The following is a 15,882-nucleotide window of genomic DNA, read 5'->3' as shown; positions in this document are numbered from 1 at the left end:
ACGTAAGCAAGTAATCACAAGCCGACTTTAGCTCAGTTGGTAGAGCGGAGGACTGTAGTGTTGCAGATTAATCCTTAGGTCGCTGGTTCGAATCCGGCAAGTCGGAGTACGCTTTTTTATTTTTACTTTTTTTGTTGCTAAATTCAATTCCGGATTTGTTATCTACTCATCACTGTTCTGCTAATAAATGGTCCTGGTATCGACACATCTTCCAAAAATGATGCTCAGTATATATTTTTGTGTGTGGCAGCTCTCATCAATGAGAAATAATTATGTCTCTTCTAACTCACACACCGTTGGATTTTACGTGAAGATTCGTGGGTTTTGTTTTTGGTTAATCAAATCAAATAGTGTAGGAGTTGGATGAGACTTTGTTAGTTCTCATCTAGACGAGAAATAGCAAATCCAATATAATTTTTTGACTTGTGAAAATAACTCCTTTTCAGCCAGGTAAAAGGGGACCGACTCCCATTTTTATTCATCATTATGGGGTAAAAAATTCAATCGATAAAAGAAAAAGAAAGGTGCGACACACATCTGCTCAATTCCCACTACAAAAAAAATAAAATCAAAATCACACTTCGGCCGGATCAAATCTATCTATGCGGGCTTTCGACCATCACACATCACAGGCTTCTTTCTACCCTGGGATCACTGATCAATCGATGCCCCCCGGTTGGTTTACTTCTGCGACTCCAGAGCCTTCAGGACCTCCTCACCCATTCGCTTACATCCGACCAACGTCTGCAACCAATGGAAGAACAACATGACTACATAAGTTTCAGACAAAAAAGGAAAGAAGGAAATGCGGGATCTCGAAAGCAGTGCTTGCTAATAATGACTATCAGTAGATCCGGGCGCTTGAGAACTACAGACTTGCAAAGTAAACGAAGGTTTTATTATTTGCCGGCAGCTACTGGGCGGTTGCTAATGCTGCACAAACTAAATCTTACCGTTCCAGGAGAATATATGTCCCCTGTTCGGAACCCATTGTCCAACGTCTCCGTAACCGCGGTTTCGATTCTCTTGGCAGCAGTTTCAGCACCGAGGCCATATTTCAGTAGCATTGCGGCACTGAGAATTGTAGCCAAGGGGTTTGCCTTGTCCTGCACTCAACATATAGGAGGAATCAGAATTTCAAACAGAGTCGCACATTAAAAGCTAATTGGGTTGTTGCCTTGTTCTGCACACAAAAGATGCTCTGTAAGTAGAGATATATATCAACCAACCTGCCCAGCAATGTCAGGGGCAGAGCCATGGATAGGTTCGAATAGGCCCGGTCCCTGCAAAGAAAAACAAGATCCTTCAGTGCCTTCTTCTAGCATTCTCAGCAGAACAAGATCCTTAATGTGGTCTAGAAAACAGTAAAGGGCCTCCCTCTATTACCGATTCGCCAACACTAGCAGATGGGAGCATTCCAATGCTTCCTGTGATCATGGATGCTTCGTCCGACAATATGTCACCAAAAATATTGTTCGTCACAATTGTGTCGAACTGTCGCGATGCAGATAATTTACTAGGTCAGCACATTCTCATACTGCTTAACTCAGCATGAAATAAGTTGCATACAAAGAACCAAACCTGTTTAGGGTTCCTAACAAGCTGCATTGAAGCATTATCAACATACATGTGTGAGAGCTCAACGTCAGGGAATTCAGAAGCTATTGCAGTTACCCGCTTCCTCCAAAGCATAGATGCCTAAAATAAAAATAATAGGGCAAAATGCTATATTAGCCATGTGCGAAATAAAATACACATAACTCTAAGCTTAAATTCTCAGGAGGATTCAAGCATCAGCAAAATGATAGGTCATAGTTGTTTATCCAACAAGATGTCCAAGATAGTTGTAGAAACATTAAATATCATAGTGTCTAATATACCTCAAGCACATTCGCTTTGTCTACAGAGCATAGTTTCCCTCCTCTCTTTCGAGCAACCTCAAATGCAACACGTGCAATACGATCAATCTGGAGACAGAGCCATTCAAACAATTAGCTCTTAACTAATGCATTATTCAGAAAAAATGGTATCAAACAAATTGTTCTTAATTTAATTACACATACTTTAAGAAAACACATCCTGACATAATAGAGGAAAGAAACAGTGAAATAAAACGGTCAGCAGGCATGCTTATGCCTTGGTGGACAGCAAGGACTATCACCCAGTTTATCAGGGGGGTGGCTGAAATGTCTGACGAATAGTGCATCACCTCAGAAACTGAATATATTTCAGTGTTGAAGCCAATTTCCTCTCCCATGTCATTGGTACCAAAACCCCTAGGTTGTCCGAAGTAAATCCCTGCCACGCAGAGCAGTAGAAATTTCAAGTTTCATCAGAATGCCACATGGAAATGCATAAATCAGCAAGAAAAGAGGGGCAACCAGTAACCATCCATGTATCATCATAATTTAGTCAGCAATACCTCCAGTAAGCTCTCTGACAACCATGATGTCAACTCCTTCAGCCACCTCTTTCTTCAAAGTAGATGCATCTACTAACTACAAAAGTGTAAGGTCAGATAGGGAAGTAATTACACAGAACATCACTATTTTTAAGCGAATTAAACAAGTCCATCCATCCCAAATCCTGCAGCTAAGGCTACATTTGCTAGTATTTTTCTGTTTAGTTAAACTATGTACCGCTACGACAGATTACATCGGGGACGCAGGAGCCACTCTGATGCCTTGGATGCAACTAGCAAACTAGAGTACAAAAGGCAGTGCTGTCGAGTAAAGCATAGCGCTTATGTGAAATGCACTGAAACTGAAACAGGGATAGGGATATATACCTGCGGCAACACTGTGGCTGGCCGCAGATTGGCAAACACGCCAAGCCCGGCACGGATGTTGAGCAGCCCGGTCTCGGGCTTGAGATGCTTCTCATTGCTGTCCCACTTATACCTGCAACCAACCGCAGCAATTAACATCCAATTACTTACTGAAACTGAAAGTCACAGGTGCACATCACGACTTCTGAACAAATTACTGCCAGATCGTTTCCACTCACCCTCCTATCGCGCCGAGCAGGATGGCGTCGGAGGCCTGCGCCGCCGCGAGCGTCTCGTCCGGGAGCGGCACCCCGACGGCGTCCAGCGCCGCGCCGCCCATCAGCATCTCCCGGAAGCGGAGCTCGACGCCTGCCGCCGCAAGCAAACAAATTGGGGTCACCCATCTAGCTAGCTGCTAGCACTCGGAGCTCAAAAGTAATGGAAGGCGTAAGGTTCGGCTAAGCTTGCCTTCCTTGGCGCCGGCGGCGGAGAGGACGTCCTTGGCGACGGCGACCACCTCCGGGCCGATGCCGTCGCCCGGGAGCAGCGTAATGATGTAGCTCCGGGCCGCGTCCGAGCAGCGGAAGGTCGCCGTCGCATGCCGCGGCCGCGCCGCCGCGACGGCGCTCCGCCGGCCGGAAAAGCTTAGGGTTTTGAGCGGAGCAGCTTGGAGCTGAGTCATCGTCGTGCTTGGGTCGGCCTGGCGTCGTCGTCTAATGGGCCTCGGCTGGATGTGATATAAATCCTGTCGATGGAGTTGGGCCCAAGTTTAGCTCCAGGATTTGTCTGTTTGATTTAAAAAGGTTTGAACGCTAACAAAATAAGATTCTATCCCTAAAGAAAGAGATTCAAAAGGTTTGCGTGTATTTTTTGAAAGAAGGGATTATTTAAATGATTTTTTCACATGTGAGTTGTTCCATTTGTAATATTTTTCTTTTGAGGGGATCAATTTGTAATATTTAATCACACAATTCCATTTTCTTAAGATTGATTTGCTGTGCTTACACTTCAGAAGATAATTTTAGGGGCGGGCTCTAGCGATTTCTATCATCAAACAAATTAAATGATGTAGGATTCAAGTGTATTTTTTCCCTAAGATTCCTCTGGATAGAATCTATCAGACTCTGGCCCTGTTTGGTTTAGCTTTTATCGATGGATTCCGCTGCCGCGCAGCAGAATCTGAACCAAAGGGTGAACCCAGCAGAATCCAATTCCAAAAATCCGCTGCCAAAATCTGAACCAAAAGCGGAAGCAGCCCAGGACGTGCTTTCCAAAATCTGATTCCGCTGCGGGCCAAAATCTGAAAAAGCTGTATCAGCTGGTTTGCCAAATGACCTACATCTTTTTCACATCAGATTTTCCACAACTATTTTTCCACAGCAGATTTTTCACAGCTGCTTTTAGAAATCAACAGCCGAACCAAACAGGGCCTCTAGCTAGCCTATTCGATACAATTTACGTGCATTTTATTTTCCTATTTTCCGGTGCTCTTGGAATCTTGCAAATAAAAGGAAGCCTTAGTGTAGAAAATGAATCGATCTTGTGATTGATAACTCGTGGTGGCACGGTATCGTTTATCACGTATGTCTAAAGATTTATGGAGAGGCCTAGTGTTTATTTATAAAATGATGATATTCCAATAGATCAAAGCAATTAACACGAATAAGAGCAACAAAAACTCTTGGCTTTTCTTGAGACAAACAAAAACTCTTGATAGAAAGGGGTGGAGGTGGAGGGGTGGGACGAATGGGCCATCATCAATGGGTCTGGACCATTCGGCAAATGGGCATCTTATATCGGAGATCAAAGACTTGATGGTAGTTAGGGAGTTTATTTCTACGAAAATTTATGGGCACCAAAGTAGAGTGGCAGATTGCGTGGCAAAATTTGGTAGAACTGACTGTAGCACGGCTTGTTGGCTACACTGAGGATACCCTTCCCGCCGCCTGCCGACTCACCCCGGGGTGTTGCACCCCGACACCTCCCGTCACCATCCCCAACGGAAGTTTAGCTCCAGGGCCCGTTTGATTTTAAAAGGTTTGAATGCTAACAAAAAAAAAGATTCAATCCCTAAAAAAAGATTCAATCCGTATTTTTTTGAAATAATATATTTCTTATGAATTTTTCACATGTGAGTTCCATTTGTAATAGTTTTTCTTTTGAGGGGATCCATTTGTAATGTTCACAATTCCATTTTCTTAAGATTCATTTGCACCTACACTTTAGAAGATAATTTTTGTGGCAGGCTCGGTTTCTATCATCAAACAAATTAAATCTATCAGACTCTAGGCTGTTGGATACAGTTTACGTGCATTTTTTTCCCTATTTTCCTCGCTCTTGGAATCTTGCAAATAAAATGAAGCCTTGTTGTAGAAAATGAATCGGTCTTGGGATCTATAACTCATGTTGACACGGTGTCGTTTATCATGTAGTCGTATGCCTAAACATTTATGGAGAGGCCTGGTGTTTATTTATAAAATGATGATATTCCAATAGATCAAAGCAATTAACATGAATAAAAGCAACAAAAACTCTTGAATTTTTTTAGACAAACAAAAACTCTTGATAGAAAAGGGCAGAGGTGGACGGGTGGGACTAATGGGCCATTGGGTCTGGACCGTGCGGCATATGGGCATCTTTGTGTTTCTAAATCTCATCAATCAACCACTCTAGTTCGAGCATGTGCTAGTTTCGAATATATTGACTAAATAACACAACAATTAATGGTTTACATGTTTTCCTTCCCAAACCTTAGATGGTTAGGGACCTCCTATACGCCGCATTATGCAGCAGGAAGTCGGGGTTTCACATAGAGCAGTACTCCGACTGGGCCGGCCCATGCATGAGCTGCTAGCAGTGTTAAAAGAAAGTAAGAAAAAGGAAGAGCGTCACACAGGATTCGTACTCGCGATCGCTCTGCTGCAAAGCCAAGTAGCTAGCCACTGCGCCTTACTCGGTACACAGGCAACGCAAATACTTTAAATACTGATCAATTTATGACAATCACGGACAAGTTTGAAAAACAGTGAACAATTTTTTACTTTGTGAACATATTTTTCAAAACAGGAACATTTTATGAATTTGTGAACAAATATTGAACAACAGACACATTTTCTAAAAACTCCGAACAAATTTCGAATTTGTGAACAAATTATCAAAATGGGAAAGTTTTGAATTTGTGCACAAATTTGGAGAGCAAATTTTGAAGCACGAACATTTTTTAAATTTTGTGAACAAATTTTGAAATGGAGAACAATTTTGAAAAATCCGGAACAAATTTGGAAGCGTGAATTTGTTTCGAATAGGTGAACAAAAAATTGAAATCCAGTACATTTTCTGAATTTTGAAAGTTTTGGTAATGAGATTTTTTTTTTTGAAAACTGAACATTTTTTGAAAACAAGAATGTTTTGGAATTTGTGAACAATTTTTTATAGCAGTAATTTTTTTTGAATCTTGAGAACAAATTTAAAAATGGAGAACAAATTTCGAAGCATGGACAATTCTTTAAAGCACATACATTTGTTGAATCTTCAGAATTTGTTTTGACATGGAGAACAATTTAAAAAATACCGAACAAATTTGGAAGCGTGAATATTTTTGAATACGTGAAGAAAAATTTTAAACCCAGTCCATTTTATGAATTTTGAAAGTTTTAAACAATTTTTGAATTTTGAGAACATTTTTTTAAAACTGAACAATTTTTGGAAACATGAAATATTTTGAAAAAAGTTTGAAAGAAAGAGAATAAAAGAAAAAGAAATAAAAAACCAAAGAAATAAAATTGTTGAAAAGAGAAATTAACTTGAAAAGGAAAACTGAAAGAAAACAAAAAAATTAACGAAAAAAAAAGAAAAAGAACCAGAAAAAGGAAGAAGAAAAAACAGAAAGAGTAAAAAAGAAAAAAAACGGTTCAGGAACCTTCTAGGTGGTTCCCAAAACCAGTAAGAACCAACTGGGAACGCTCTAGAAGGTTCCCAAAACCGGAACATGGTTGACGCTACAGGGTCGGCCCAAAATCTCTCGCTAGTCAGATCCCCTATGCGATTAGTCACAGTTCGACGCAGCGAGCGTCCAATAGGGAATTCCAGACGGTTAGGGCAAACTCACCCCTCCAAAATTCGCATGTGAGCCCGTGGATATGCCTCCCCTTTGCCTACCGCTCTGGCGGCCGGTGGCGGGGGAGGGGAATCCCGGTGCCTCCGCTCCGGTTAGTAGTTTAGGTTAGGGTTTTTAGTTCTTGCAGGTGCGGTGCTCGGGCGGGAAGCGGCGCTATTTCTTCAAGTTCGTTGTCTAGGCTCCGATCCTCCTTGAGTTCATCTGTCTGGATGTAGTCGACGGAGCTCCGGCATAGATTCCTACCGTCTCTTTGGTGCATTGAGGTTAGGGTTTCTCGTCTTGTGCGAGATTTGATGTTAGATGCTTCAGATCTATGTAAGGGTTCAATGACGACGACTGTGGCTCCAGGGCGCTGGCCCTTAGGGGAACGTGCACGAAGACTTCCCGACTGTCATCGACAAGGTCAACCTGGCCCCGATAGGGGAGCGACGACAGTGGCGCGTTGGCGGCAATAATGATTGTTTGGGGGTCTTGGAATCTCAATGTAATTTTCATTATGTTCGAGATGCTTTGTACTTCAGCTGAACTTTGATAATAGAACTGGATCACTTTCACACAAAAAAATTAACGGTATACATTTTAAATGCTCAGTTCAAAATTTATTTCTCAGAAATTGGATTTCAGAAAAGAAAAGGCACTCCATACATAAGACCACATCCATCTTACGGGCAGGAGAGAAAGTTGTCATCAATCAACCTTCTAGTTCAAGTATGCATTAGTTTTGAAGCCATCAACGCGAAGGACACAACAATTAATGGTTTGCGATCTGGGAACTCAGTTTAAAATATCGGCAATAGTAATTTCCGAACGTTCTCACCTTATCGATAGATCCGAACGATTAGCTCCAGCGGTCCACCTTCCGCCTGCTTTTTGATAGATCCGAACGATTAGCTCCAGCGGTCCACCTTCCGCCTGCTTTTTGATAGATCCGAACGATTAGCTCCAGCGGTCCACCTTCCGCCTGCTTTTCATTTTTCGAAAAAAAGATGCAGTAGTGGGAGTCGATCCTTGCACCTGCTGCATGCATTCTCGTCTCTGTAACGAGCCCAACTGACTCTTTTTCGTGTTTAAAAGGACGTTGCATTTCGTTTTATTGTATACGGCCAAAAAACTAGAAAATAAATTTGATGTCTGTGCGTGGGGTGCCTTCGACTCGGACCTGAGTCTCTCATAACTAAGCTCAGGCCCATTAATCAGCTCACTTAAATTACTTTTGTTGTCTTACCCCTAATTTTATGCTTTTAAATAGCCCGTTGGTTACAGTAGGCAGTTTCCATATATAGTATTAAAAATGCTATTGTTTCTCTCCATTACGGTAGTATGTCTCGTTGTCTTGCTCATATTTCTATCTTGTCCGAGGAAAGTAAATAATGGGCTGAAAAATTAAGAGGATAGAAATGGGAGCACATAATCCGTGCTCTCATTATGGTAGCATGTTTCTCTCCATTTCAAGACCAGGAGCACGCAACCAGTGCATGTCATCGGGCTCCTGGACTTGATAACTTAGGTACAGAGACTACGATAACTTTGCCCCGTGGATAAAAGTTGGTCAAAACATACCATCGATAATTTTTTGTAAATAGCATGATAATAAAGACTCACGGACTGGATAACTTAGGAAGAAACACCACGATAACTTTGACCCGTGGAAAAAATTGTTAAAAACATATTCCGATAACAACCGTGTAAATAACATGGTAATATAGGCTCCTGAACCTGATAACTTAGGTATAAACACCACGACAAATTTGACTGGTGATTTTTTTTGTTGAAAACATATTCTGATAACTTTTTTTGGTGTAAATAGCATGATAATATAAGCTCCCGGTCCTGATAACTTGAATACAAACACCACGATAACTTTGCCCCATGAAATCTTTTTGTTGAAAACATACCACTGGTAACTTTTCGTGTAAATAACATGATAATATATGCTTCCGGACATGATAACTTAGGTACAAAAATCATAATAACTTTGACCCATGTAAAAAAGTTGTTTGCAAACATACTCCGGTAACATTTGTATAAATAACATGGTAATATAGGCTCCCCGGGCCTGATAACTTAGGTACAAACACCACAATAACTTTGACCCGTGAAAAAAAGTTGTTGAAAACATACTTTGATAACTTTTTGTGTAAGTGCATGATAATATAGGGTCCCGGTCCTGATAACTTGAGTACAAACACCACGGTAACTTTGACCCATAAAAAAAAACTTATTGAAACCATACTCCGATAGGATCTGTGTAAATAACATGGTAATATACGCATAGCAGAGCTGATAACTTATTTACCCAGCCATGATAACTTTTGACTCAGAAAAAATATATTCAAAACATGTTAACATGGTATCTAATTTCGAAGGTCTCGCCGCGGCGGATTTTTTTTGTAAAAACAAATTTTTGATGGAACAGGCGATTTGAGCTACAAAACATTTCGAAATTTAAAAAATAAAGAGAATCTACGTTGACATTAGTTTTTCTGCACTTTTAATGCATTTGCACGTGAGATAAAGTAAGAAGTCATTTTTATGCCTGGATTTTGCCTACGTAAACATCATGGTAACTTATGTATCATAGACGTGATAATTTGCATACCCCACGCATGGTAACTTTTTACCCGGAAAAAAAGTCGTCAAAACATATCAACATGGGATCTAGTTTCGTAGATATCGTCGAGACGAATTTTTTATGTGAATTTTTTTTCAATCCGAGCGACGGTTTGAGCTACAAAATATTTTAAATTTTAATAGAATATTTTAAATTTTTTAAATTTTCAATCCGAACGTTTGGAAGATATAACAGTCCTTAAAATATATTTCTGTTGAAAATTTGGATTTCAGAAGAAAGAAGAAAACACGTCCATCAAATTCAAACCACCTGGACCCGTCGAACGGGACAAAAATCTCACCTATCGACCCTCCTTAGTTTGAACACGCGGCTATTTATTTTTTCCATGCACGTATCATGGGAAAACAAATACTAAGCACATCCAACAACTCCCTCAATCGTATGGAAGGGACGACAAAAACTCATCAATCAACCTCCTTAATTCGAGCATGTCTTACTTCACCTGTCGCCACTAATCAGTGTGATTACAACGGACTTTTGCATACTAAATTTTGACACAAGCAAAAACAAGTATTATCCTGTGCCATCACACAAGCGGCTGCCGGCCGGAGGGGTAGCACTAGCACAGTAGCACTCGACCATGCGCGCGCCCGTATCTCCCTAGTTACTTAGTACTCCCTCCGTCCGAAAATACTTGTCGGGGGAATGGATGTATCTAGACGTATTTTAGTTCTAGATACATCCATTTTTATGCATTTCTCCGACAAGTATTTCCGGACGGAGGGAGTAATATAATGAGTCGCGCACAAACACATAAGCATGTCCCGCGTACCCCTGCACAGTTGCTATTATTTAGCCCCGCAGACCAAGGCTTGATCTCCCCACTCCGGCTTCCTCGCTCACGCACACGATGAAGCACGCGGCGGCGCTGCTGCTGATACTAGCAGCAGCCGCTCATGTGCTGCTGCCTTGGGCGCAATGCCACCGGCTCAACCCGGAGATCCACGACGCCGGCGGGCTGAGCCGGCAGGGCTTCCCGGAGGGGTTCGTGTTCGGGACGGCCGCGTCGGCGTACCAAGTGGAGGGGATGGCGGAGCAGGGAGGGCGAGGGCCAAGCATCTGGGACGCCTTCATCAAGATACCAGGTAAAAACATTTCCATCGATTTGGTTCATCTTGTTTCTTTTTTCTCCTAGCTCCACTGAACAAGTTGTAGTGGTGCTACTGCTACATGCATACATGTAAATATCTGCATCTTGGATCTAAATGGGTGGTGTTGTTGGGGGGATCGACAGGGACGATCGCCGGCAACGGCACCGCCGATGTGGCCGTCGACGAGTACCATAGATACAAGGTGTGTATAGTAAGCGATTAATCATCCAGCTGATTGCTCTGTTTTTGCGAGTGCCTTTTGGTGTGTCGTCAACTCGTCATGCTTCACAAAGGTCTTTATTCTGAGGTGTAGGAGGATGTGGACATAATGAAAAACATGGGCTTCGACGCGTACCGGTTTTCCATCTCTTGGTCGAGGATTTTCCCAGGTATATTGAGTATATGGCATCATCTCTCCTCCAGCTGCAGCAGTTTCAAATTTCAAAAGAGTATTTGATGCACATGGAGTTGTGTATAAAATTCAATTCTAGATGGGACTGGGAAGGTGAACTGGGAAGGAGTGGATTACTACAACAGGCTCATAGATTACATGCTTCAGCAAGGTAACTGGAATTTCTACACGAGGCAAGAAGCTTTCAATCAGCACCAAGGTCCCGATTTCTAGTTTAATTAATAACCCTTATTATAATGGTGGATTAGGCATCACTCCATATGCAAACCTCTATCACTATGACCTCCCATTAGCACTCCATCAGCAGTACCTTGGCTGGCTAAGCCCAAGGATAGTGTAAGCATTTCAAATAGCTAATGATTATTTCCACATTTCAAAGTTGAATTTAAGTATGTGTCGTTGATACGCCCAACTTTTTCTATTTTTACAAAAGGGGCGCGTTTGCAGACTATGCCGATTTCTGTTTCAAGGTGTTTGGAGACAGGGTGAAGAATTGGTTTACCTTCAATGAGCCGAGGTGCGTCGCAGCTCTCGGCTATGACAATGGCCTCCATGCACCGGGGAGGTGTTCTCAGTGCTCTGCAGGAGGCGACTCCACGACAGAGCCGTACCTTGCCGCGCACCATCTCATACTTTCACATGCTGCGGCGGTGCGGCGATACCGTGACAAGTATCAGGTAAGGCTGACTGAAGATTACCTTCAAGTCATTTCTCACTTGAAGAATCACATATTCAATGGCAGTGCCTAATAGTGAATGTTAACTAGTATGTTTCATTCAATCATTCTGTTCTATTTAATAGCATCACCAAAAGGGGAGGATTGGAATTCTCTTGGATTTTGTATGGTACGAACCTTTGAGCAACAGCAATGCTGATCAAGCTGCAGCACAGAGGGCAAGAGACTTCCACCTTGGATGGTAAACTCTAAACCAGTTTACCCCAGGATAAAATTTTACTTCACAAGTTCAGATTGCAACACATGTCTACCACCCTACTTTCACCAACTTTGTTTGGAGGGAAGCAGACTGAAACTGTATGAATGTCCTTGCAGGTTCCTTGACCCCATCATCCATGGTCGCTACCCGTTCACGATGCTCGAGATTGTCAAGGATAGGTTGCCACGCTTCAGTGCCGACGAGTCCACGATGGTTAAAGGATCCATTGACTATGTTGGTATCAACCAATACACTTCTTTCTACATGAAGGACAATGGCACTTGGAACCTGACGCCTATCAGTTACCAAGATGATTGGCATGTTGAATTTGTCTGTAAGATCTCTCTCATTCATGCCAACTCCTTCTACTGTGCCACATACTTCACATTCTTAGACCCTCGTGATTTGCATGTGTCTTTGCAGATGAACGAAATGGCGTGCCTATTGGAGCTCATGTAAGTGTTGTTCTAGATTACTCTCTGTACCTTGTAGATGGATAAGTCAGGTTTTCTGTGGAACATTGTAACTGCAAGCTGGTTGAGTTTATGCAGGCAAACTCCTACTGGCTTTATATTGTACCATGGGGAATCAACAAGGCTGTGACCTATGTTAAAGAAAGATATGGAAATCCTACAATGATCCTTGCTGAAAACGGTACTTCAACATCTCAAATGACAATTGTTTCTTCCAGTTAAACAAATTACTCCCACTACTTATCGTTCTCATAAGGACATGAATGATCAATGTTATGGTCTAACAGGGATGGACCAACCAGGCAACGTGAGTATCGCTGACGGTGTGCGCGACACAGTACGAATCCGGTACTACAGAGACTACATAACCGAGCTCAAGAAGGCGATAAACGATGGCGCCCAGGTGATCGGGTACTTTGCTTGGTCTCTGCTTGACAACTTCGAGTGGAGACTCGGCTACACTGCCCGTTTCGGTATCGTCTATGTGGACTACAAGACTCTGAAGAGGTACCCAAAGGACTCAGCGTTATGGTTCAAGAACATGCTCTCCGAGAAGAAAAGGAGCTAGTATTACAAACAAGATCCCCGGGTGGATCAAATTCTTCCGCTTTCAGAATATGCATAGTGTAGCATTTGTTCATCATTGCACCTCAAATTTAGCTTCAAGAAGCTGGAAATGAAAAACATTGAGACAGTAACTTTTCTTTCTTATAATACAAATCGGAAACAATGAGATCTCTTTTAAGTCAAAACACTACTGGTCGATCAGTTTAAGTGCACTGAAGCTCATGACGTAATTAACTATCATAATATCAAATGGCACCTTTTGAACAACATACACATGACCTCGCAGAGGAAAGCCAGTTGAGCAATTCACTAGATGCAAATTAGTGCCCCAAAACTGACCTCGTTATATTTGATTACATGCCCTCCTCATGTTAGCTAGGCTTCTAGCGGACCAAATTCTAGATTTCTTTGTTTGTTATTGCCATACCTAGTGATAATTAGAAGGGCACTATAATTTCTTTTCAATGCTCAATTGAAATACCATTTTCAGTCAATTTTATATTATGGTAACAAATTATCTTATCTATAAAAAAAACTACATATTTTCTTAACCAACTTTCTGACTGACCTCAGGCTTGTCACAAATTTTTGAGCTGCCAAGCCAGTTTCTACAGTAGGCTAAATCATCCACGACAACTCAACCAAAATGGTTAGGCATAGTGGGAGCAAAGGGGGCATGTGTACCCTCTAACTCTCTTTTGTTCAATTAAACAAAGTCTTAGAGCATCTCCAGCCGCACCCCCCCCTCCCCAAACAAGCCAGGGTGCCTTCTTTACCGCCGCCACCAAAAAATGACCCAGTCGCACCCCCAGGACGCCGAATTCCACCGGTTTGGCCCAATTCCTTGCCCAGCGATCCCAGGCCGAACCCAATGCACTGGGGGCACTTGGGGACTCTGTCGGAACGAAAAGTGGTGCATGGGCCGCCACTGTCAGGCGAGAAACACCTTTTCCCCGCCTAGATTCGACTCGCGAGAGGTCGGACGGCACTTCCACCCTTCGCCGCATGCCGATCCCGGCGCCATAGCCACTGCCTCACCGCTAGAAAGGCCACACCCCTCCGGAAAGAGAGGGTTTCGCAGCGACATCCTCCATCCCGCTCCTAGACGAGCTCTCCAGGACTCCAAACACGCAGGTGGGGATACCGACGGCTGCCCACCCACTATGCCTGCTAGGTGTTCAGCGATTTGCCTGTTCGGCGATGGACTCCGATGATAAGGATTCGTTCGCGGCTCTGATGGAGGAGGAAGCCGAGGACGACACAGACGACGAACAACACCTCATGATCCTCGACGCTCTGGCCGGCCTGTTCACGAATGATGCAAAGCCACGACGAGGTGGCTCGGCGCCGGGCTGCCGCAAGAGCAAGCAGAGGCATCGAATGGAGGGCTATTGCTTGCTCTACGCCGACTGTTTTGCCGGCCCTCCACTGCACGGCAGGAAAGTGTTTCGGCACTGTTATCAGATGAACCGGAAACTCTTCCTCAGGATTGTGAATGCCATCCGGGAGTTCGACAACTATTTCATTTGCAAGAAGAATTGCACAGACACAGTTGGATTCTCCTCACTCCAGAAGTGCGCGACAGCTATGAGGATGCTTGCATACATAGCTCGCGGTGATATACAAGAAGACTATGGATGCATGGCCGAGTCCACCACTATTGAGTGTTTGTATAAGTTCTGCAGGGCAGTGGTGGCAGTGTTTGGACCACAATACTTGCGATCACCCAATGCTGAAGACACTGCTCGGACCCTAGCACAGAATGCAGCAAGAGGATTTTCTGGGATGCTTGGAAGCATCGATTGCATGTAGTAGGCATGGAAAAACTGTCCATTCTCTTGGCAGGGGATGTACAAAGCTGCTAAAGGAGCTTGTTGTGTGGTACTTGAGGCAGTGGCCACACAAGACCTCTGGATTTGGCAGGAACTCACAATGACATCAACGTACTGCAGTGCTCGAATGTGTTTGCCAAGCTTGTTGAAGGTCATGCTCCTCTGGTGAACTTCGAGGTCAATGGGTGCCACTACAACAAGGCATACTACCTAGCAGATGGCATATATTCTAGATGGTCCATATTTGTGAAGACTATCTCAAACCCTGTGCCAGAAGGCCAGAACTGCTACTTCGCCAAGTGCCAGTAGGCCTGCAGGAAGGATGTCGAGCGGGCATTTGGTGTGCTCCAATCTAGATTTACTGTTGTCCGGTACCCACTTTGACCTGGTCGAAATCTCAGATGTGGGAGGTGATGAATTGTTGTGTCATCTTGCACAACATGCTCATTGAGAGCGAGCAGGAAGAGCCAGTGTTTGACACTGAACCATATTTCAGGCAGGGTCCTCTTGCATATTATTAAAAAAGGCAATTTCTATGTAAACGGTGTGCAAATTTTGCCATTATTTATTTATTTATTTATTTTTCATTTTCGCTTTCTTTATATATTTGCATTTCTCTTTAACTACATAAATGCACGGGGTATGTGTAGTGATACGATAGCTCCTAGCTAGCTTTTTTATTTTACTTGGAAGCCCCTAGCTAGCTTGTACTGTTTGTGTCTATACATGCATGGCGGCATTGCTGGCTCGCTTCCGCTGAGCGTGAGGCAGCGAGCCGTTCCCTGCAGCCTTGCACGCATGCATGCTCGTCCTTCCGGTCAGCGTAGTGCACAAGGCCGGTGGAGCGCGTTGTGTGTTGCCAACGCCACACGACAGAAATCGACTGACCGGAATTTTAATTTCAGTCAGCTGACCCTTAGCCGGTCCCACTAGTGGTACTGATCCGTTACAACGTGCTGAAGTGTGCTAGTTTCTTGGTAGTTCCTTGCGATTAACTCGATAAGTTGAGGCCCATGTGGCCTTCCCTGTCGTTCTCGACGAAACAGAGCTCTGCTC

General features: G+C 43.3%; 2 protein-coding genes and 1 non-coding gene across 3 annotated transcripts; 2 read left to right on the top strand and 1 right to left on the bottom strand.

The window, feature by feature from the left end:
• The first annotated feature begins 21 nt into the window (after nt 1–21).
• On the top strand, nt 22–106 carry TRNAY-GUA (transfer RNA tyrosine (anticodon GUA)). Its single transcript is given in 2 exon segments — nt 22–58; nt 71–106. It is a non-coding gene; the product is annotated as a tRNA-Tyr (tRNA).
• Nucleotides 107–439: 333 nt separating this feature from the next.
• On the bottom strand, nt 440–3,477 carry LOC123064221 (3-isopropylmalate dehydrogenase 2, chloroplastic). Its single transcript, XM_044487748.1, has 11 exons — nt 3,236–3,477; nt 3,007–3,136; nt 2,789–2,900; nt 2,423–2,498; nt 2,210–2,298; nt 1,881–1,967; nt 1,582–1,698; nt 1,387–1,494; nt 1,230–1,283; nt 954–1,106; nt 440–744 (listed from the first exon to the last, which is right to left on the bottom strand). The coding sequence occupies exons 1-11, from the start codon at nt 3,447–3,449 to the stop codon at nt 682–684; spliced, it is 1,203 nt and encodes a 400-aa protein (XP_044343683.1). The 5' UTR covers nt 3,450–3,477; the 3' UTR covers nt 440–681.
• Nucleotides 3,478–10,302: 6,825 nt separating this feature from the next.
• LOC123064220 (beta-glucosidase 26) lies at nt 10,303–13,121 on the top strand. Its single transcript, XM_044487747.1, has 11 exons — nt 10,303–10,601; nt 10,751–10,809; nt 10,921–10,996; nt 11,099–11,170; nt 11,268–11,355; nt 11,453–11,696; nt 11,821–11,936; nt 12,071–12,288; nt 12,378–12,409; nt 12,506–12,608; nt 12,715–13,121. The coding sequence occupies exons 1-11, from the start codon at nt 10,367–10,369 to the stop codon at nt 12,993–12,995; spliced, it is 1,524 nt and encodes a 507-aa protein (XP_044343682.1). The 5' UTR covers nt 10,303–10,366; the 3' UTR covers nt 12,996–13,121.
• The last annotated feature ends 2,761 nt before the right edge of the window (nt 13,122–15,882 follow it).

The sequence above is a fragment of the Triticum aestivum genome, chromosome 3B (genome assembly GCF_018294505.1).
Source record: "Triticum aestivum cultivar Chinese Spring chromosome 3B, IWGSC CS RefSeq v2.1, whole genome shotgun sequence".
NCBI classification, from domain to species: domain Eukaryota; kingdom Viridiplantae; phylum Streptophyta; class Magnoliopsida; order Poales; family Poaceae; genus Triticum; species Triticum aestivum.
The sequence above is the reverse complement of the archived record's forward strand: the minus strand, read 5'-3'. Positions and strand labels throughout refer to the sequence as shown.